The sequence below is a fragment of the Ursus arctos genome, unplaced genomic scaffold (assembly GCF_023065955.2).
Source record: "Ursus arctos isolate Adak ecotype North America unplaced genomic scaffold, UrsArc2.0 scaffold_32, whole genome shotgun sequence".
In the NCBI taxonomy this organism is placed as follows: Eukaryota; Metazoa; Chordata; class Mammalia; order Carnivora; family Ursidae; genus Ursus; species Ursus arctos.
This window is the reverse complement of record NW_026623008.1, coordinates 20,227,801-20,249,842: the sequence shown is the minus strand read 5'-3', so window position 1 is coordinate 20,249,842 and position 22,042 is coordinate 20,227,801. Positions and strand designations below refer to the sequence as shown.

The following is a 22,042-nucleotide window of genomic DNA, read 5'->3' as shown; positions in this document are numbered from 1 at the left end:
AAGGCACGCCTCTTGCAGGCGGAGTGGTGCACTTCTGTGCCCAGCTCACACATTTCCATCCATACTAGTTGAGAGAAGTGGGTCCCCACTGCCATGTTTGCTCACAAGCAAAATGAAGGATCCAGACAGGATCTCCTAAGTCCTTCGGATTCTAGAACTCTATGATTTGCAGATAATGGGCATATTTTTGGAAAGCTGTCACCAAACAGCTGATTCTGAGCCAGGAACACCTGGGGAATGGGTGGCTTCCCGTCAACAGGTGTCCCTCTCCAAGGAGTTCACCACCCTCTCCTGCCCTGGGGAAGGGAACAAAGGTCATTCCCTCCCTCCTTAGCCGATGGCCCATGGGTGGACATAGGACTCTGGGGAAACCTGCAGTCACTTCTCCTCCAGAATGGGTGCGTGTCCCAGGCCGGGGAGACGCTGTGTCCCACAGCGACGTCGTGCTCGCTAGGGTGATGAGAGCTGCCAGCCCCATGGTGAGCACGGGGGCTTATCCACCTGTGGCCCATCTAGAGCCGCATTAAGGCCGAGAGACAACTGACCCCTTTCCGCAGTGCTCGCGTCTGAGAGAGACTACAACACGGCTGCAATGACTCAGCAGTATGGTGTCACGGGGGCCAGGTTCCCACGCATACACACCTCCTGACATCAGGGAACTACCAAATGAAGCCAGCCCTGTTCCACTGAAGTCAAACAGACCCTTACCGGGAAAGGCAGAGCTCGGCGGGCTCGGACGGTCTCTGCCGGGCCTCCTCCGAGACGACACTGCCAGCTCCCCCCGCAACTCATATTCTGAAACCGACCATGCAGAGTAGCTCTCTCCAGCAAAGGTTTACTTTATTTTCTAAACTAGATCTAAGCCCTTTAACGTAACTTCCAGTGAGTTGCTCGGTTTGGAAAACTTTTTTTAAACTTCAAAACAAACCTAGCCAAGAACAGAGCTGCGCCTGCCAAGCACGATGGTGCGCCGCCCACGGGCCAAGCACACCCGTCGCCTCCACTCATCCTGGAGGCTGCGTGAGCCGCTCGGGCTCTGGATTCAGACTGGAGTTTCGCTACAGTGGGATCATGGGCAAGTTCGTCTGTTTTCTCACCTGTGAAGTGGGGATAAAAACAGGCCCCTCCTTAGGGCTATGGAAACAAAATTACTTGCTGTAAATGGTGGGCAGGAACGGTCACCTTCACTACAGCAGGAGGGAGGTGTCCTTGTGAGACCAGGACCCTCGTTTTTATAGAGGCCGGCTAAGAAGTCAACTTCTTACACAGCTGAGATCTTCCGGATCCCCGTTCCTCCGCAGGCTGCTCCTGCCCCCAGTCCGCACTCTCAGCCCAAGGGGTCTGGAAGCTACCTGGCACCTTCCTCACAAAGCCACTCCCTGCATGGGAGGTCCTGCATGCAAGACACGCACACTGGATCTGAACTCTGGCTGAAGTCCCCTACCAACCTCCCGACGCGAGCAGCTGGAGTCAGAGCGCGGGCCACCAGGCCCAAGCAACGCCCACCGGGGGCCGGTGCCCCGAAGCCCGGTCTCCCCACGTCCATGGTGCGGTTCTGCCTCCTGATGAAGGCCAGCAGCCACCTCTTAACCCACTTTGCTCGGTGAGGCTTCAGTCTGGGGACTGGAATCTCTAATTAGAATTTCCACATTCGGCACGAGGGGGCATCTTTACTGGCGGTAATGAAATGGGGCCAGAGTATCACTGCCCAAGCCCGTCAGCTGCACCTCTGACCAACGTGCTCTGATGGCGACGGGAATCCGTGATGGCGACCGAAGCACAGACTGCGCGAATGACAAAAGTTACGTTTAATTTACAATGTAATAAAGGTTACAGGTAAAAAGCTACACATAAAGCGTGAAAAGGCCTATTACACAAATGTACAAATCTCTGTACAAAGCTCATATCACTGTTCGCTACCTCCGTGTCCGGTGTTTGTTAGCTGGGCCCAGTCCTGGAGCTCCGGGTTATGAGAGCTCGCAGTAAAGGAGGGGAGAGCCTCTGAACCAACATTTAAAAATGTCCTCTTAAAGACATCAGTTACTTGCAAAGTAAAATCTTTTCCTTTTTAATTGGAACTGCTGCTCTATCTGGTCATATCCTTAAAAATTGCCTTCACAACACACTTGAAAAGGAAAGCCAGGCTTTAGAGAGTAGAGGACAGTACTCTGGAATCAAACGAGAAACTTCGGCAAGTGGAGTACTCACGTGTGACAAGAGAAACAGGTAAAGTTCCAACGATACTGTAAGTTTCCAACTACCCATCCGTGTCTATGGCACTGGTCACAGATGAAGGAAAATCAAAATGCTCTCATTCCAACAGAAAGGACAAAAGAGAAAAAAGCCTAACTACTGGACCTCAAAACCAGTGACCTAGGCAAACATTTCTGAGTTGAAACCTTAGCTTAACTGAAGAATTCTAAACCCTCTTCTGATCGACGTGGGATCCATGGCAACCCCTCTGCTATCCGGGACTTGCAGGGACAGTCAACAGAAACAGGCTGCTGGACCCACAGGCCGGTGCCACGGCTCTAGAGCCCACCTGAGGGCCTGGAGACCCCCCAGGGTATGTGACTTTAAATCAAAACGACCCGAGAACGAGGGAGAGAAGAAAAAGGAGGTGATGGAAGGCCTGGAAAAGAGCCAGGGCAGCCTACTTAGCAGGAAACATGAAACACTGCTCTACACTCAGTGTTCTGAAGACAGGTCTTTATGGGATACTCCCCAGCTCTAATAGTACATGGTTAGGGCCCCAGGAAACATTCTGAAAGACGAGACCGCACACATGGAAAGTTTTTCTCCCTAGTTCATTAGCTCCCCCCTCACCCTTCCACCCAATTCCCACCCAATCCCACCCTTCTCCATGACCAAAAATATCAAATCAGTAAGGAAGGTGTGGGCTTCTTGCCCGGCCAAGCCTCTTTTGCATATTTCTTTTTCTTGGGCTCGTTGACGGCTTCAGGGTTATAGACTGCAGGGTTTGGTGCAGGGTTCATGTTCACTGCCGACGGCACGACGGGAGTCAAGTCCACGTCAGGCGCGAGGTTCGGGTATGGCATGGGCAAGCCACCGATGAGTGCTGTCCCGTGGATGCCGTGCGGCTGGGAGCCGGCTTCACTGTGTGTGGGGGGCAGGCCCCCGTAGAGTCCTCCACTGAATGCAAAGTTCTGCATGCGCCTGCTCCCCGATTCCTCCAGGCCCAGGGAGCCAGGGCCTTCCACCCGCTTCTTCTGTGGTTCATAAGGAACAGAGGAAGCAAGAGGTGAGGCACAAGAGGGTGTTAGCCAGCCTTTTCTATCCCAGCCCTAGAAAACTCAGAGAAGGCCCCCAACCGTCTAGCTCGTTTTGTTTCCCAGACAATCTATTTCACTGTCCTGAAGCCTCAGGGTTTGAAGAGACCGGACAGTCGTTGTCTAACGTGATGGCTCCCAATACTGCTCCCCGCAACTCACCATCCTACATCGCACTGAGAAAAACAAGGACGATGTGTGAGCTTTTCATAAAGTAAAGCCTATTCAGTTTAAGTGACTACGCTTTCTTCTGCAGTCTTAGCCTCCCTCTCTTCTGATGTTAAAATACACTTTTAGGAAGCAGAGGTGTTAACAGGTGGTAGTAAGTATTTAAGTAAAAGTTAGTGTCTTCATATTGACCACCCAATTTTTGAACATTAATCTGAGAGCAAAACAAACCTATAGTGATGGAAAGTGGTCTACTGGGTGCCTGGGGCTAGAAGGGGGGGAACTGACAGCAAGGGGACACAAGGGAACCTTCTGGGGTGATGGAAATCTATATATTAAGAATAGTGGTGGTTATGCACATGCATACATTTGTCAAAACTCAAACTATACACTTAAAATGTGTGTATTTTATTGTATGTAAATTATATCATAATAAACCTGACAAAGTAAAAATATCTACTGGTTTTATACTTTTTTTTTTTTTTTTTTAAGTAATCTCTACAACCAAAGTGGGGCTCAAACATGACACGGAGATCAAGAGTCACGTGCTCTACTGACTGAGCCGGCCTGGTGCCCCTTGCTGGTTTTATACTTTTTGTGGGGGGGTGTGGTGGTGGTGAAGGGAGAGGGAGAGAGGGAATCTTAAGCAGGCTCCATGCCTGCGTGGAGCTGGACACAGGGCTCAACCCCACGACCCTGAGATCATGACCTGAGCCAAAATCAAGAGTTGGACACTTAACTGAACGAGCAACCCAGGAGCCCCTGGTTTTATACTTTAATGACAACAGAACATTCCAAAGGAAGAAGCAAAAAGAGAGAAAAGAGCTCTAGGAGAAATGTGACATGAATGCTATGTAGATGCAGAGAAACATTCTGTCTCGTACTTTTTCACAAGGGCTTGTGAAAGTTCATGAAAGATCCCCCTCAACCCTCTACGCCTTTTGGATTAAAAAAGACTAACCAAAAACTTGACATAGGTAATCAATCTAGTCTAATAGAGTCTAAAGTTTTGTGTTTTTTTTTTTTTTAAGTAGGCTCCACACCCAGCATGGATCCCAACTCAGGGCTTGAACTCATGACCCTGAGATCCAGACCTGAGCGGAGATCAAGAGTTAGACACTTAACCGACTGAGCCACCCAGGTGCCCCTAAAGATTTTTTTTTTTAAGATTTTATTTATTTATTTGAAAGAGAGCGAGAGAGAGGAAGTGCAAGCACAAGCGAGGGGAGGGGCAGAGGGAGAAGCAGACTTCCACTGAGCAAGGAGCCCGATGAAGGGCTCAATCCCCCGACCCTGGGATCATGACCGAGCCAACGGCTGACACTTAACCAACTGAACTACCCAAGCATCCCTAAAGACTTTTTTTTTAAATAAAACTTTCGATAGCACCTTTGACCAGCATTTACCAATCACTTCTTGAATATCTCTAATTCACAGGGATCTCACTACTTAAAGGGGCCATCTGCTCCCTTTGGACAGTCTGAGCGGTCACATGTTGAGCAATCAGAACATCTCTGGAACTTCCACCTTCTGGCTCTTCAACATACTCGATCTTGCAGCCTAACCCAGATCCGGGCTGCCCTTCCTATCTGTGCCATTCCCAATCACAAAACAAAGGCATGGCCAAAGCTGGAGGGGCCCTGCAGAAACTCAACAATGCCTCTTCCTCGCCTAAGAGCTTACTTGGAGTCAGAAGGGCAAGGCGAAAGCAAAGTGGCTCACTCTGCACCCTGCTGGGACGTAAACTTACAGACTCCCAGCATACCACAATTTACGCGCAGCATTGAGCTGGCTGGTCACCTGCAGTCTTTCTATGGCATTCCAGGATCCCCTAGATTCAGGTGGAATGAAAGTATTTCCACATGATGAAAAACAGAAGAGCAAAAAATGTTTTAAAATGAAGCACACAATTAACACTTACCTACACATGAAAGAGTGGGTTTTTAAACCAGACTGTATGGCATTTCAAACACTGTTACAACGTGCTTCCTACCTTGACTGGGACCACTGCAGTCTGCACCATGTTCCGGAAGCGACCAACCGAGGGGTCCACATCCTCTGCAGAAGACACGAGAGACGGGTTAGTCTGACTCTGCTGGAGAGATGAAGGGACTAGGGCCCGCTGCAAACAAGGTAATCACAACTCACCTTAAAACAGTGAGGTACAGCTAACGCTCAAGTGCTTACTGAGGCTGGCATGGTGTTAAATCCTCACAACTCCCTGAGGCGAGTACTACTACCATCAGCATCTAACAGACATGCTCAGGCCTGGAGGGGTAAAGTGCCTGGTCCAGTCACCCTGCTGGGGAGTGGAGGGACCCGGGTTTGAGTCCAAGCAGCCAGAAATAGGCCTGGGCTCCGGACCACTGCGCTGTACTGCCTTTCCCAAGTTCTTTCTCATTCCATATACGTCCCTCTTTGAAGGGAGAAACCAAAGAGCAGATTTTATCAACCCCATGCTAGTGATAAAACAATGACACGTGACACATGGGAAGGGGTCACATACCACGTACCTTGCCGGTGCCCGCTCACTAGCAAACACCAGAAATTAGGATTCAGGCCCAGGGCTTCCAAGTTCACCTGGCCTTCTGACCTGAACAACCACATACAATCAAGACTTACTAAAGGAGCTGAAGCCCCCTTCAGGGGCTTCCAGGGAGGGTGGAGAGCAGCCCCCTTTTCACAGGTCACACACACGTTATCGGTTCTAGCCTCATTCACTGCAGGAATAAAGTGCTAAGACCAAGGAAGGGACGTGCTTGCAGTAACTCTCCCCTGCCTCATTTACTGGACATCAAGCACAGAAATAAAGAGCAAGATACTGTCCTTTCCACCTTTAAGAAGTTCACAGCTGAAAAGCCAGACAGGCTACAACACAGTGGAGGGGTGCAGGATAGTGTTCCTGGAGCACAGAGGGGACGACGGGGCTAGATCACCTGGGATGAACAGGACCTTTCTCGCTGAAGGCTGAGGGTCTGCAAACAGGCAGGCAGACTTACTATCATTACTAAAAAAACTACTCCAAGCCCCCTTTTGTCTAAATATAGTGGTGGGAGGGGCGCCTGGGTGGCACAGCGGTTAAGCATCTGCCTTCGGCTCAGGGCGTGATCCCAGCGTTGTGGGATCGAGCCCCACATCAGGCTCCTGCATCAGGCTCCTCCGTTAGGAGCCTGCTTCTTCCTCTCCCACTCCCCCTGCTTGTGTTCCCTCTCTCGCTGGCTGTCTCTATCTCTGTTGAATAAATAAATAAAATCTTTAAAAAAAAAATATATATATATATAGTGGTGGGAAAGGAACTGTTTCCCTAATAGGGGCGTATATATCCTTTTAAATGCATGGAGGGTGCCTGCTATTCAAAGAAACACTCCTGTGAATCCCTTTGGAAAACAAAGATTCATTATTTAATTAATCCCTGGTCTATTTAATAAATCTGGTTTTTCGCATACTAGGGTGACTGCAAAGAATACACCCCGGCATTATGTTCACAACCAATCTTTGCTCAGTGAATGAAGAAATGAATGACTTCTACGCAGAAGAAAGAAGGAAATATATCTAGGCTCGTTAGGAAAGAGATGAGGTTTCTATAAAAGGCATCCATACCTTTTTTCTCGTCCCCACAGGTGCCCTGTTCCAATCGTCCCTTCAGCAAAGCAAGCTAAATGAAGCAAAAGAGCAACGGGAGCCCAAGAGGGGGAGCTCACGGGGTATGCCCCCCACGTGTGCAACAGGCCTGCGGAGGGGCCAGAGAACTCTCCGGGGGACCCCATCCTGTGCCATGCTGTCTGAACGGTGCTCGGGCCTCTCACCCTCTCCTCATCTCTACCCATTCCACTCTAAGAAAGAGGATACACCCATTCCATGAGATCTCTGCTCCTTCAAGATCTACCAATAAGTTCCTCACAAATAAGCCTACTTCTGGTATAGGAACGGTTGCAAGGATAAAAAGCAAAAGCGGTGGTTGATGACGGTGGGGATAATGGCTACCATTTGTCAAGGGCTTACTGAGTGCCGAGCACTGATCTAAAGTATTTGTACGTATATTAATCATTTAACCTCCCCACCAATCCTGTGAGGCCGATATCTGTCACACGGTCAAGGTCACAGAGCTACTAAGTGAAGAGGTCCATTTCAACCCCAGGTCCTCCTTACCGCGATGCTAGGCTGGTCTGAATACACATTCCGCTCCACGGCAATGATTTTCTTTTTCCTTTTTTTTTTTTTTTTTAAAGATTATTTATTTGAGAGAAAGAGGAAGAGGAAGAGACAGCGTGAGTACATGAAGAGGAGGGACAGAGGGAGAGAGAGAGGGAAACTCCAGCCGACTCCACGCTCAGCACAGAGCCCGACAAGGGGCTTGATCCCACAATCCTGAGAACACGACCTGAGCCAAATCCAAGAGTGGGATGCTTAAGTGACTGAACCACACAGGGGCCCCCCAGGGCAATAATTTTCAAGGAGAAAAACAGCAGAGCAGACCCTGACTTCTAAAAGAGATTTAAAAGAGTGACTAGTCCAGTGATTCCCAAATTGCTGGCTGTTTGTCAGCACAAAAAGAGCTTGTTTAAAACCACAAATTTCTAGGTCCAACCCCTAGGAATTTTTTTTTTTTTTTTTTTTTTAAGATTTTATTTATTTGACAGATAGAGACAGCCAGCGAGAGAGGGAACACAAGCAGGGGGAGTGGGAGAGGAAGAAGCAGGCCCATAGCAGAAGAGCCTGATGTGGGGCTCAATCCCAGATCGCCGGGATCACGCCCTGAGCCGAAGGCAGACGCTTAACCGCTGTGCCACCCAGGCGCCCCAACCCCTGGGAATTCTTATTCAGTAGGTTTGGGGGCCCAGAAATAAGTTTCCCCAATTGGTCACTCAGCCTCTGCCTGAACATTTCTATTGGGCATTCATGGCTTGGACAGTAATCATCTCTACTTCACACACCAAACGAATGCCTGGATCTTTCACAGGCATCTTTTTAATTCTTCTTCTACATATAAGAAGGATTTGTTGTTGTTTTTTGTGCTGAGCCAAATACTTGATACTCACTGGCTCTGGCTTTGCCTACTCCTTCCTCCCTAAGGTCAGCCCTGAAAATGGCCAACTACAGTGGCCATGCCTCCTCAAGCATGGTTCCCCTACATTCCCAGCATCTGGGGGACAGTCTTCCTTGGCTGTGAGTCTCCTCCTCCCTCAGGACTACATAGCACCTTCGGTGTTGAGGCTGTGCTCGCATTTGGTAACCTGTCTGGGTGAGTTCTGCTCAGAACACAGGTGAGTGGGGTTACTGTCCCCTACTCTTCTACTAATGCAATTTTAAACTGCAACTGATTAGTTTCCACATCCCCCTGATGACTCATTCAATTAACTAAACTCCCTCAATCTTTTTTTTTTTCATGAGCTGTCACTGGAACGGTTCTTCTCCATTTAAATAATTGATATTTTGAAAATAAATGCAGGACCTGAAAGTTATTCTCACTGTACTTCATTTGGGAAGTAAAAGCAACTTGTTAGTTTGGGATCCTTGTTTCCATCCACTGAGACTGATTTCTAACAAGGTTTTCAGAATCTCGATTCCATCCTCATCAAACAAACGACAGCTTCTGGCTCGGTGTTATCTACCTACCAGAGTACCTGACATACTATGTGAGGCCAAGAAACGGATGCTGAGTGATGGAACAAATGGGTGAACTTGGTGGCCTTCCCATAACGAGATGCTCTCACCTTGCTGACGTTTCCATACAAACTCTATACAGTACTTCCTACAGAGACGCAAGTCTTCAGTGCAGTTAATGGTGGCAGCAGAAGGCTCTCCAATCTCAGAGTTACCAGTCATACTCAGAATTCCGCAAAGACAGTAATGCTCTAGTCTGAGGTAAGACAACAAACAACTCTACTTCAACCTCCACTAGGACACAGACCCGCTGGATCAGCAGGTGGGAACCTGGCTCTGTATGCTCAATTACACGGGCCCTTCCTTCGTCTGTCTCTTTCACACTGCAACTGGATAGCGCTGGAGGGTTCGAGGGTACTCCACTGATGACCTGCAAGAACTCTCCTTCCTTAATATAGCGCTGGGTATCCTGCCCCTTGTTGGGAAACATTACAACCAACCTGCACATTGTACTCACTGCTCTCTGAGATCACAGCTTTTTCATCGGAAGAAACCAGGAAGACGCCTCACCTGGATTGATGATCTCATCATCCTCGCTGAAAGTCACCCGCGAGTTCTTCCTCTTCCTCTTTGGTCTCTGAATGTCAAGATTCCCCTCCTCAATGGTCAGGGTGGAAATCCGCTTGTTGTGGGCAGTGTTGAACTCTGTCAGGTTCTAGGCCAGGGTTCACACAAGACAGACAGGAGTCAGTACACAGGGAATCTGACGATTACAGAGCTAAACAAAGGGCAGGAAGGCTTTAGGAGCGAAACTTAACCACCCCAGGCAAACAAGATTCTCTTTTGTATTCAGAAAAGATTGGTGCCCTTAGCTACTATTAACAAGCCTCTTTTGACAAAACATGGAACATCCTCACTGACTGGTGGGACAGTGATGATCACAAGGAGGTGAAGAACCTTCAGTTGGGAACAGGTCATCTGTGCAAATATCCCTGAGGTGAGGCTCTGTGTTTTTGGGGGAAAGACTATCATGTCTTTACGCTGAGAATGAAAGAATATGACTGGGAGGAACTCCATGAACTGTCTTAAGGTAACGAAACAGAGATGAGAGAGGGCAACTGACAGCTTCTTCCCCAGCAGCCCTCCCCACTGAAGCTCAGAAAGACAGGGCCAGTGCACTTAATAGGAGGCATTAATAGTTTGTCACTCCCCGTCCCTGTGTATGGCCCCATTTCTATTCATAACCACCCATCTATTTCAATGATTAACTTGGCCTTAGCACTGCTGCCTGCCTCTTCCCAATCCCCTGGCCTTATTCCAATCTGCACTGCAGTCTGAGACACTCCAAATGTCTTCAGAATGAAGACCCAGGGAGGACCTAACAAACTAAACTTAAAAGACAGGGAAGCAGGGAAGCAGCGTGGGGGAGAGATGGGTCAGAGTGACTCGCAGCATGGCGCGCGGCTATGAGGCTCCTTCTTTAGAACAAAATAACTTCTAAATGCTAAGATTTCCTTCATGCTTTCTTTCCTCAGGGCTGGGAAACTGCCTTGCTGAACAAGAGGTAAGTGCATGAGGGCGGGTAAGACACGCTGGCATTTGGTCTACCTGAACAGAGCAGTCACACCAGTGCAGCCATGGACACGTTAAGGACAACAGCCGCATCACAAACCACTGGGGCTAGCCTCTAGAAAAGGACAACTTTAGCACTTTAAAATAACATCTTTTTTTTTTTTTTAAAGATTTTATTTATTTATGTGACAGAGAGACAGCCAGCGAGAGAGGGAACACAGCAGGGGAGTGGGAGAGGAAGAAGCAGGCCCCCAGCAGAGGAGCCCGATGTGGGGCTCCATCCTGGAACGCCGGGATCACGCCCTGAGCCAAAGGCAGACGCTTAACGACTGTGCTACCCAGGTGCCCCTAAAATTACATCTTGGAAAATTCATGGCCTTCAGGGCAGCTAGGCCCATAGGAGCAAAAGCAGTCTAGTTCTACTCAGAGATTCTTAGGCTGTTTGAATCATATCCAAAAAAGCAATGTAAGTGAACTAAAGCTTCAGTCTCCCTAAGCCTGTGCTGTCTAACCGAACTTTCTGGGTGATGGAAATGTTCTATATCCTTGTCACTCGATATTGTAGTCCCTAGTCACATGTGACTGCTGAACACCAGAAATGTGGTTAGAGCTACCGCACTGGACATGGCAGCTCCAGAAAAGTTTAACTCCCAGCCTTGGCTTCTAACACCCAGTGAAGGTGCACAGACGACCACGAAGGTCTGACAGGAACTCCTCGCCAGGCTCGGCTGGACATAACCAAACCCACACGGTGCAGCTGTCCCAGGTGCGTCACATGTGGCCACGCTGTACTGGCAGAGTGGCAAAGACCCACTACCGGGCTCAAGAAAACCTCCTGATGCTAAGTCACTGGCATGTCGAGCTACACAGAGCAGCTCCATACGGCAAAACCCAGAGTCCCAAAAGACAATAACACCGCAGACAGACGTGGAATTACATCAAGCTCAGTCTCCTCCTCTGGAAGCCCCAGTAAGCCCTTGAGCTCATCGTCCTCTCCACCCATCTTCTCATCTCCCTTCACAGCTGACGGCAGTGTCTGAGGCTTCTCACGCAGAGTGTAGGCCCTTGTGGATGCGCCAAATGAGACTGTAGAATCGATGGGGATTTGCTGAGGCTTGTGAGGTTCCAACCGAATGTGACCCAAGAAAGTGCCGTGTGCTGGGAATAACCAAATCAGAAATATAAGAGAGAAAAACAGAAACAAAAACCAACCTGAGTTGTAGGAGGGCGAATAGCTCCTCCCAGCACATCAGTTTTGCTTTTTAAAATGAAAACAGCACTGGGACCACTTTGGGACCTTGTCATAGGTCACAATGAAAAGGAAACTCTTCACTGAGTCTTGAATCTCTTCAGTGGATTTCCTACACATCTCCAGACCTGCTGTTACCCCATATAACAAAGACCACTGCTTGCTCTCTGCTGCCAGACAGGTTTGGCTTCATTCTGGGTCCAGCAGGAATGGCTCCAACCCAGCAACAGCCATGCCCCGCAAGGCAGAAGACAGGCATTGCTGTGGTCTGACCTCTCCAGCCCCAAGTGTAAGGAACATAAGAACTTCTGGCCTGGTGGCGGTTTTGTTTGGGTTTTTCCCAGGACAATAGAGGACGCTGGCTGAAACGGGTGCAATATGAATGCCAAGGCAAGCCAAAATTCTACTGGAGAGTCTCAATATTTTTCCACGTCAGCATTCTGCATGTTATAAAATGGAGAAAAAAGATAAGATAAATTTGCAAGTAAGTACTTGTGAGACAAGGCTCTCCAAAGCCATTACATAAGCAGATTGTGTGTGTGTAGGGGAGTGTGCGTGTGTGTGTAGGGGAGAAGGAGTAGTTCATGACCAGCCCAGGAGGCTTTACACTTTACACTATACTGATACATGGGCAAAATGAACAAACTTCAGAGCCCCATGCAGTTACGTCTCAGGTGCATTTCTGGGATGAACTTTGGCAAAGATGAAAATCTTATTCAGAGTATGCTCGTGGAATTAAAATTGGTATTGTTAGTAGTCAAAGCAAAATGTAGCTGGAATAAAGAACCCATTATAAAAAATTAAATTTTGCTCAAAGCAAATATTTTTTTAATGTCTTGCAACACTACTCTAATACATTAATGGAGCTTTTTGTGGCTTCTGCTTAAACCGGACCACGATTTTATTGTGGTCCTATAAACACCTGAATACCCACAGCCCCTGGTTCCTGGGTACCGTTTTTTTGTTCTCTGTATATACCTATTGCCCTTCCCAGGACATGACTCCCCAAAACCCTCTTCTCTCTCTAATCATCGATTATTTCAGGAAAATAGGAGATATCACAGACAGAGAAAAGAGCTGATTTAAAAACCAAACACAAGCTTCTTCCTTGATGAGCAATAAAACATGATTTCAAAACTATAGAACCCAAAGAGCATTTTCACATTGTCCCAGAGGGAATGTGTGAAATGGGATGGGATGTGAGTTACTTACTACTGTTGAGATCTATTAGGAAAACTCTCTTCAGATGCTTGTGGTAGACCAAGGCAGCGTGGACCCGAGAGCAAGACTGGTGGTCAATGGTAAAGTCACACAAATCAGGGTTTCTCCCAAATAAGTAATACTTCTTCTCATCAATAATCAGTTTCTAAATAAATATTAAATTAAATATTACTTAAATCTTGTTTCAACAGGGTTTAGCAAAAATTCTTCCAATCTAGTAAGTAGAGAATCTCGAGTAGATAAAATTCCTTGCCAAGGTGAAAACAAAATTATTTCCCACTATTCTTCAAGATAAAAAGCTCAGAATAATTTACTAGCATTTTTGGGAGGCGGATGGCAGTTACTCTCCCCAAATGCAGGGGTTAAATGTCTTGTGTTGGTATGAAAAGAACTTTTCTTAATTCTATTAGATGAACACAGCCTGTGGGAGTGGCTGTCTTCCATCCATTGGAAATTTAAGATTTCACTGGATCTTAATTTTAGGTCAACCAGGAAACAAGAAGTACAAACATGTCTACAAAGTAATAAGACTGCTGTTCAAAAAATCTACATTCGAATGAAAATTAACAATTGGTGAGGAAAGGAAAGGGTATAAACACGTATGTGTGTTCTAATCATGCTGCCATAGCCCCAAAGTGTTTTTGGAACCCTCTTTAGGAAGTGCAATTACATTAGCTATCATTGTACGAGTACCTAAAGCTAACTTCACTGGCCACAACAAAGTATTACCCTAAGTTAACTCTAAATGAGTATTCGCTGTGTCCAAACATAGACCTACTTCATGGGGCAAAGATTTTCTAAGTTTGGGGAAGAAGGGTATCGGGATTAACATTTATTGACAGACTATTTACTGCTGGGCATTTTAAGCATGACCTCATCTAATTCTCAAAACGACACTGTGAAACAAGTATCACCTCTATTGTTAAAGACAAGAGAACAGATGGAGAGAGATGAAGCCACTCATCCAAGGTGGCCCAGCTGGTTAAGTAGCAGAGCTGGGATTTGAACTCAGGTGTGAAGGACCTGCGATGTCAATATTGTAAACAATGCGCCATAGTCTGAAATAAGTCTAAGAGAAGAACTCTAAAATGCTTCTAGACACTGCTATGGCACTAAAAAGAACCCAAAACTATAGAATGCCCCAATATAACAGCAGAAAAGGGGATTTCACAGACCAGCAAACTATTATTAAAAAAAAATTATGAGAGAAGGAGCTGAAGTAGCATTGTTAACTTTTGATTTTGCCAAATAAGGACATTAAAAAAACTGTCACCAATTAGTATTATCATAAACATTTTATAAAAGAAAGATCATTTCAACACCAAATAAGTATGAAGGGTAAGGATAAAGGACATTCTTTGAGCTCATTTTAGCTTTATGGAACACTCACAACACTGTCATTTTTTTTTTTTTTTAATTTTCATTTAAGTATTCTCTACACCCAATGTGGGGCTTGAACTCATGACCCCGAGATCAAGAGTTCCACACTCCACCAACCGAGCCAGCCAGGCTCCCTATCCTCATCTTTCTTTTAATCCTGAATCAGTAGAGCCTTTGCTGGTTGGTTGTAGACTGGGTTGCTATAGATGAAAGACTCTAGATAAATTACTGCTAACACTTCTCCCAGTTCTACAAGTCTACAACTTGACTGCTCAAGAATGTGTTATGTCTTCCCTTTACACACAAGGTCTCCTTAAGCTCTAGTTCACATTTCACACTACACACCTCCCAAAGTCCCCAAGAGAAGATAGCACAAAGCTGAGCAAAGAAATAGTCAAGTTAGTATGGTACCAGGCTAGGACTCAAGAGGCTTAGATTTCATTCCTGGCTGTGTCACTGAACTCACAGTGGGCCACTATTCTCCCCTGTGCTTTAGGGTTCCCCTTATGAATCCAGAAATATATTCGCCACTGATACTGCAGCAACTGCTGAGCACTTGGGCGCCATACACTGTGCTAGGTTTCCTGCTATGTCACTTTGTTTCCACACTCACTCTGTGCGTGGGCAGGTACTTTCATTCTTATTTTTATGATGACGAAACTGAGGCACAAAGAAAGTAATTAACATATTCAAGTTCACACAACTAAACATAGCAGTTGCCCCCTTATCCACGGGGGATACATTCCAAGACCCCCACTGGAAGCCTGAAACCTTGTATAATACTAAGCCCTATACAGTGTCTTTTCCTATACATACATACCTATGATAAAGTTTAATTTATTAATTGGGCACCGTACGAGATTAACAATAATAAAAGAGAACGATTATAACAATATACTGCAATAAAAGTTAATGTGAATGTGGTATCTCTCTCAAAATATTTTATTGTACTATACTCACCCTTCTCGTGATGATGTGAGATGATAAAATGCCTACGTGATGAGATGAAGTGAGGTGAGTGACAAAGACACTGTGACACAGCATTAGGCCACTACTGACCTTCTGACAACATGTCAGGAGGATCATCTGTGCCAGTAACTGAAACCGTGGGAAGCAAAACCGCGGATAAGGGGGGACACTACTGTATCTGTAAGCTGGATTAGAAATTCAGGTCCGTCCTATTTCAGAGCCCAAGCTCTTTCAACCACTACATTATATATTTTCTTCACTCTGCCTACATCAAAAAAATGCACCATAAGGCAAGAAACATTTTAAGAAGTGAACAAGAACTATGGGTCACGTTCTTAATTTTTCTCTTAACTATCACTTAGCCAGTCTCTTTCAAGCTTAGCCTTAAGGCTCAACTGGTTCAAGCTAGTCTAGGTATGTGGGTCACCTCTGGGAAACTCTGTCTGGCAGTGCCCATCTGCTGTTGGCAGAGCTTGTCCCAGGCCCATACCACGATGGAGCACCAAGATTTAACAACAGCTTGACAGCTCAATCAACCATCCCCGTGTCATCCCCGAGTTTTAAGATTTGGGTTAAAGATAAGACACTGATTTAGAACTGAGAGAGCCCTGAGATTTCAACATCTTGTTCTTTCCAGGTACTATCTGCAGACTAAATCTCATGGCATTTTTCATTCATATTTATATGCACACAGATTATGTCTGCACAAACTTAAATTTGTTAACTACAGTGCTTGTAGGCTGGTCTCAAGGAAGCAATATATAAGATCACCCACTCCTGTTCTAATATAACACTAACCAAATTTCTGTAATTCTAAGGTGCCAAAGACATATCAGAGATTTAGGTGTTTGGGGGGTGGCAAAGGAGAAAGGGTCTCCAAATTAAAGATATACATTCATTATTAATGGTATCTCAAGGGACGCCTGGATGGCTCAGTCGGTTAAGTGTCTGCCTTTGGCTCAGGTCATGATCCCAGGGTCCTGGGATCGAGTCCTGCATCAGGCTCCCTGCTCAGCAGGAAAGCCTGCTTCTCCCTTTCCCTCTGCCTGCTGCTCCCCCTGCTTGTGCTCTCTCCCTCTCTGTCAAATAAATAAATACAATCTTCAAAAAAAAAAAAAAAGGTATCTCAATGACAGAAACATTCAAATATATGGGGGTAAGTCTTAGAATCAAGGAAATGTGTTAATTCTTGGACAACGTCAAGTGAACAAAATAATGCATTGGTCTTTCAATAGTAACTAATACCACAATTTCTTGACTAGCTATGGCTAATACCACTACTCAGTTGTGCCTCTGAGTTATAACTCAGAGTGTGTCTTTACACACTGGGCTTAAAAGACTCATGGCTTTTGTTTTAATATTGCACTTCTTAAACCCAGCTATCACAACACATCACAAGCCTTTGACACAAGGCTAGGATATAGATAGCTCGGCTAGTATCAAGTGCTGCCTAAATCCTTAAAAATAAGCACATCTTAGGTCTACTTCTCTCAGAAACAATACAGTGATATCTAAGGATTGTAACTTGACAATCGTATGGCAACTTAGCATACCTAAGAGCACTGAAAGACAGAGAACACAATCAGTTAATGGAAACCAATAATCAGAGGGATGTTTGACACATTAGAGTGCTCTGAAAATATAAATTATTTCACAAAGGAATGTGATATTAACATTAAGGCTTATGCCTCATTGTCTGTTTCTTCCAACTGCAAACTGAAGATTTACTAAATTCTAGTACCAAAATAAATTCCTATATGTCTTCAAAGCTTCACACTATTTAGAAACAATATTTGGAACAGTCTATAGTAAAAAACGCTTCACAGACCTTTTAGCTAAATTATTTCCTTGAATGATCTGGATGTTTTGTAACCTTTAAGACAGAGGAACCCAAGACAAAAGGCCTCTATAAGTGACTGGCTAAGGGCATGATGAATTAACAGAATTCATCACAATTCATGCCTTAATACTTTGCAAAACATCTGGGTCTTCTTCAGGAGATCTCAGAGATGGTTTTCAACCATGGAACATCTTGATTTTTATTACACACACCAAAGAAAACCAATTGCATTCAATAACGGGGCCTCGAACCTAAATTCTATCTAAGCAAACATAAAATTGCCTTAAGACATGGAGACTCACAACTCCACGGTCATAGTGGGCTTAATCTCCACTTCTTGGTAAGTAAATGGTACCATAAGGATTAAAAAACGTATACAACCTAAAGCTAATCAAAATTCATGCTCTCTTCAAGTTCCATGTGGTGTTCATTCTAAACTCGTATAAAAGCTGGAATTCTGCTAAACTTTTCCTGTATAGTACTTATTTCAATTATAAGCATGTAATTTTTGTGTGATTATGTTTCCTATCAGAGAATTTGAGGACAGGAACCACGTTTTGTTCACTGTTGTAGTCCCTCTGCTGAGCAATGACTGGCACACAGTAAGCATTCAATAAGTGGTTTGAATGAATGAATGAGTTTCATCACCGTGCCATTCTCTTTTTTGAGCAAGTGTCTTAGCTTACTACACTTCTTTGAAGGGCTTGGGCCTGAATTGCATAAATGCAACTTAAAAGTGAAACGCAATCTACATCATTCACTTTCTTCTTCAGTTACTGCGTATCTTGCAACTTCCACACAACTCCGTGTACTCAGAGAGAGAGAATTCACCAAGCCGAGTCTGATGGGGACCCATAAGCCTATGATCAATTAAAACCCTTCATTTGGAAGGTGAGAGAAGTCACAAAAAACTGAGTGTCTGTGGGAGATACCAGGTTTGAATGTGTTATATCACCATGTGCTTTTAATAGGAAAAAAAAATCAGGATGAACGAAAGTAGCATTGCTGGAAAACAAAGCACAGGAGAGGGGGTGGAAAAGTGAGTCATTGGCAAAAATGTTTAGTGTGACGAGAAAAAAAAGGAAGACATGTATTTCCATACCTCAATTAGCTTGTCTCCTTTGACTACATCCAGATGTAAACCAGGTGGGGGTTTACCTGCCCTGAAAAATAAGAGTGAGAAAAGCATTTTCAGGATGAGTTTGTAAATGCCATTTACAATCACTGTCCCATTCAACACTGCAGCTCTTCGACCAGCCTATAATTAGTTCATGTTCAAGCAGAAATGTCATCTACTTCACTGTTATTACAGCTCCTTTCTACATTTGACACTTCCCCAGTGATTCAATTGCTCTAAAACAGACTTTACTGGATCTGTATTTAGAGCAGCACCAAAGAAACCTATATTTTAACACTGGATATCAACCTCAGAGAAAAAGCAGCACAGAGAGTCCAAGTACCATAGCTGGGGTAGTCTGGTTACTTGGAGTTTGAATCTAAGATTTACCACTACCACTAATACCCTATAAAGGTAGAATAAATCAGCTGGTGTTTGGGGCTGATCAAGATTAGTTTCATCACAGAATAAACAGAGGGTACTGTCCTGAGCTCTGAGACCAAATCAGAGGTACATAATTAGGGAACTAGGGCAATCCAAAAGCATGCCCATAAAACCAGGTGCCAATAAATACAAGAGATGTTTGTTACAGGTCTTCCTACACTGGCATGTTGAAGGGAACTGTTCTCTATACTCCTTATAACACCATTCATGGGGGATACATATACGTCAAAGCACCAAACAGTGCCTGAGACATACCAGACTCTGAGGAAATGGTAAGTGATCTCAAATAGTCTCTTCTAACTGTAAGTTTACAGTCCTCGTCCAACTTCTGAAATCAGTGCAGCAAGGGACCAAAATAGGCATACAATTTGTAGACTGAAACAACTGGGTGCTACAAAAATGCAGAGGGACCCAGAAAACAGCCACACTTTCACCTGTTTCCGGTCTTTGCTCCTTTTGAGTCTGAAGAAAGAACAATCTTGCCAGAGCCCCTATATTTGTATACACACACACACACACACACACACACACACACTGCATCCTCATCGAACTGAAGATGCAACATAGTCATCTCACAATCCTGCCCCAGCTCCTCTACAGCAGTTGCTGAAAGGGCAGTGCGTTGGACAAAAGCCCATTTTGTACGGAAAACAGGGAAAGGAATGTTAAACGCTACATCCACAACATGCTTTCTGAACTCCTACTATGTGCCTGGCTTAGGCCTAGGAGCTGGAAACACGAAGATGAATCAGACCGTCCTTGCCCTTGAGGAGCTCAATATAACGGGAAAGAGAAAGGAACAATGCATAAACTGTGATGAGCTACCCCCGAAGCAGCTCTAACTCGGATGGGTCTCTTTGCAAGGCAATTCATATGTATTCATCTTGTACCCCGCTCAAAGACTAAATTAAATTATTCCATTATTCCCAAGAGCTTGAGAAGGGTTGAAAGGGGTTCCTCACAACAATTACTGATGCCCACTTGTGCCCGGCTTCGAGGTGGGTCAGAGCCGTCCCTGCCCTCAGGGCGCTTCCAGTCTGCGGGAGACAGAAACGTACCGCACGGGAGATGCAGCAACGACAGACGGATGCGGGGCACTGAGCTTGGGCTGGGGCCGGGAAGCGGGCTCGTGCGCGCTCGGGACAGAGAGCAGGGGGGCAGGTACCGTGCTCCACAAGAGCACCAGGCACTCAGTCAGGAGTTGGGGTAAGTTCAGGGCCAAGGCCCCAAAGCGCCCCGGCAACCGGCTGATCGCCCAAGGGACTGCCTAAGCGAGCACCTCAGAGCCCCCAAGTCTGGGTTTCCTCAGTTTCTGGGCCCGGGCTCCAGGCTGCCGGTTCCTCCACACGCCGCCCGGCCCGACGGACAGTTCTCCCTCAATCAGTTCCAGGGTCTCTAAGCCGTTCGGCTTCTTGCGAGAAATGAGCCGCCCTGCCAGTCCGGGCCAAGCCGGGCCGGGCCAGGCCACTCCAGCCCTGGCCGCCCCGCCACTCACCAGGTCGGGCAGTCGAACAGCGGGAGGCTGGAGCCGGAGTTCGCGGCTGCCGCCATCTTGCGTCTCCCCCTCCCATTTGGCGGGCCCTAAGCACGCCGGGAAACTGGAAGACCCAAGGGTAGAGGCGGCATCCCAGCAGTCTGTGCGTACGCGCGAGCGCGCGCACGTACACATACGCAGGCATAGGACGTGTTTAGTGGCGGTGGAGACTGGGATGTGATTTTTTTTTTTTTTTTTTTTTTTTTTTTTTTTTTTTTTTTTTTTTAAGTTTTTCTTCGTGTTTTGAGACAGCTGGCCTTCTCTGGAAGAGTCTCAGGAGAGTAGGGCTTTCGTTGGCCGGGAAGTGTCTGAGGAAAGGGGCTTGTAAGGAGGGGCATCGGTCTCTCCTATGTTCTCCTCCAGACACGCCCCTGGGCTCTAAAGTCTTGGGACCCTGTATTTGCCCTGGGCTTGCACCAACAGCCTTTCCACCCCAATTTGGAGATAGGCTAGAGGGCGGAACTCAGAGAGTGGAGTGATCATTTTCTCTTCTAACGGCCCTCTCCTTAGAGCTACGTGCATGCTACTTATATCCGCTTCCTAATCCAAATCTGGGTTTGAGGATTTCTGTAGATGATCTGGAAGGCTGCTATAGGGGATCATCTGGTTTGTTTATGAAAACTGGACAGACTGCAGCAAGGGGCGGATCCAATTCGAAGGCAGACGTCCAAATCTTAAGTGTGCATGAATGAAATAGTTAATCAAGCTGTGGCCCCTTTGGATTTTAAAATTTTGATCACGGTGATTAAATAGTGCAAGGAGGCATTAGAATTCAGGCCTGCCATAGGCCTATGGTGGGCTGAAAGAGACCAATAAATAGCAGGGCCTCTGATTGTAATGGCTTTATTGAATGCTTACTTTTCTGTGCAAGTACGTGTTTTATATGGATCACCTCATTTAATCCTCACAACACTTGTTGAGATAAGGTATTCCTGAGGGGAGGCTCAGAGAGATTGAGTTACCCAGTCTCACTGTAGAACAAGTGGTGAGTGGGATTTGAACCTTAATCTGTATGATGCCAAAGGCCATACCTTTAAATCACCACTAGTCTCTCATACTTAGATGTTGGTACATTTACACGTATTGTTAGCACACAACTGATTCCCAACACTTTCTCATTTTTGTAGAAAACAGGAGAGGATTATCTGGCCGTTTTTAAAGAAACCAGTTGCAAAATTATTGTTCACCCCAAAACAGGCACTGCACAGCACATTATTTCTATGATGGAGTTATCTCTTTTCTTGATTCCCTACTACTGGTCCTTCAGATTTTTTAAATCAAACATCAGCCTGGTGTTTGCCCCTTTGACATCTCCAAGGCATCAAAATTTAACTGCAGCATAATATTAACTTGGATTTTTAAATTATCAACTCTTAGGCAGGCACAAGAATTCACATTTTCCTCTGGCCTTCAAAAGCACAGTAAACTGAACTAGCAGGGTTGCTAACTGATTGGAACACTTATCAAATGACCTGTTAATATTCTCCTTCCCAGACGTGGGATTCCAAAGACGAGGCTGATAGGAAATATACAAATTCTGAACTTCGTTTCAAGAAAACAGGCTATGTCTCCTCCTTTGAGCACGAGTACATGATTCCTGAGAAGGAATTATTCTCAAGCGTTTTGAGTATAACAGAAAAGAACAAGGTACTTT

General features: G+C 45.8%; 1 protein-coding gene and 1 non-coding gene across 2 annotated transcripts; both read right to left on the bottom strand.

Annotated features, from left to right (window-relative positions):
• Positions 1-1,793: 1,793 nt before the first annotated feature.
• Positions 1,794-20,495, bottom strand: PPP1R8 (protein phosphatase 1 regulatory subunit 8). Its single transcript, XM_026516910.4, has 7 exons — positions 20,350-20,495; positions 18,396-18,456; positions 13,096-13,249; positions 11,572-11,792; positions 9,633-9,777; positions 5,452-5,516; positions 1,794-3,230 (listed from the first exon to the last, which is right to left on the bottom strand). The coding sequence occupies exons 1-7, from the start codon at positions 20,403-20,405 to the stop codon at positions 2,877-2,879; spliced, it is 1,056 nt and encodes a 351-aa protein (XP_026372695.1). The 5' UTR covers positions 20,406-20,495; the 3' UTR covers positions 1,794-2,876.
• Positions 16,737-16,902, bottom strand: LOC113268645 (small Cajal body-specific RNA 1). The gene has a single exon (XR_003321180.1). It is a non-coding gene; the product is annotated as a small Cajal body-specific RNA 1 (non-coding RNA).
• Positions 20,496-22,042: the final 1,547 nt, after the last annotated feature.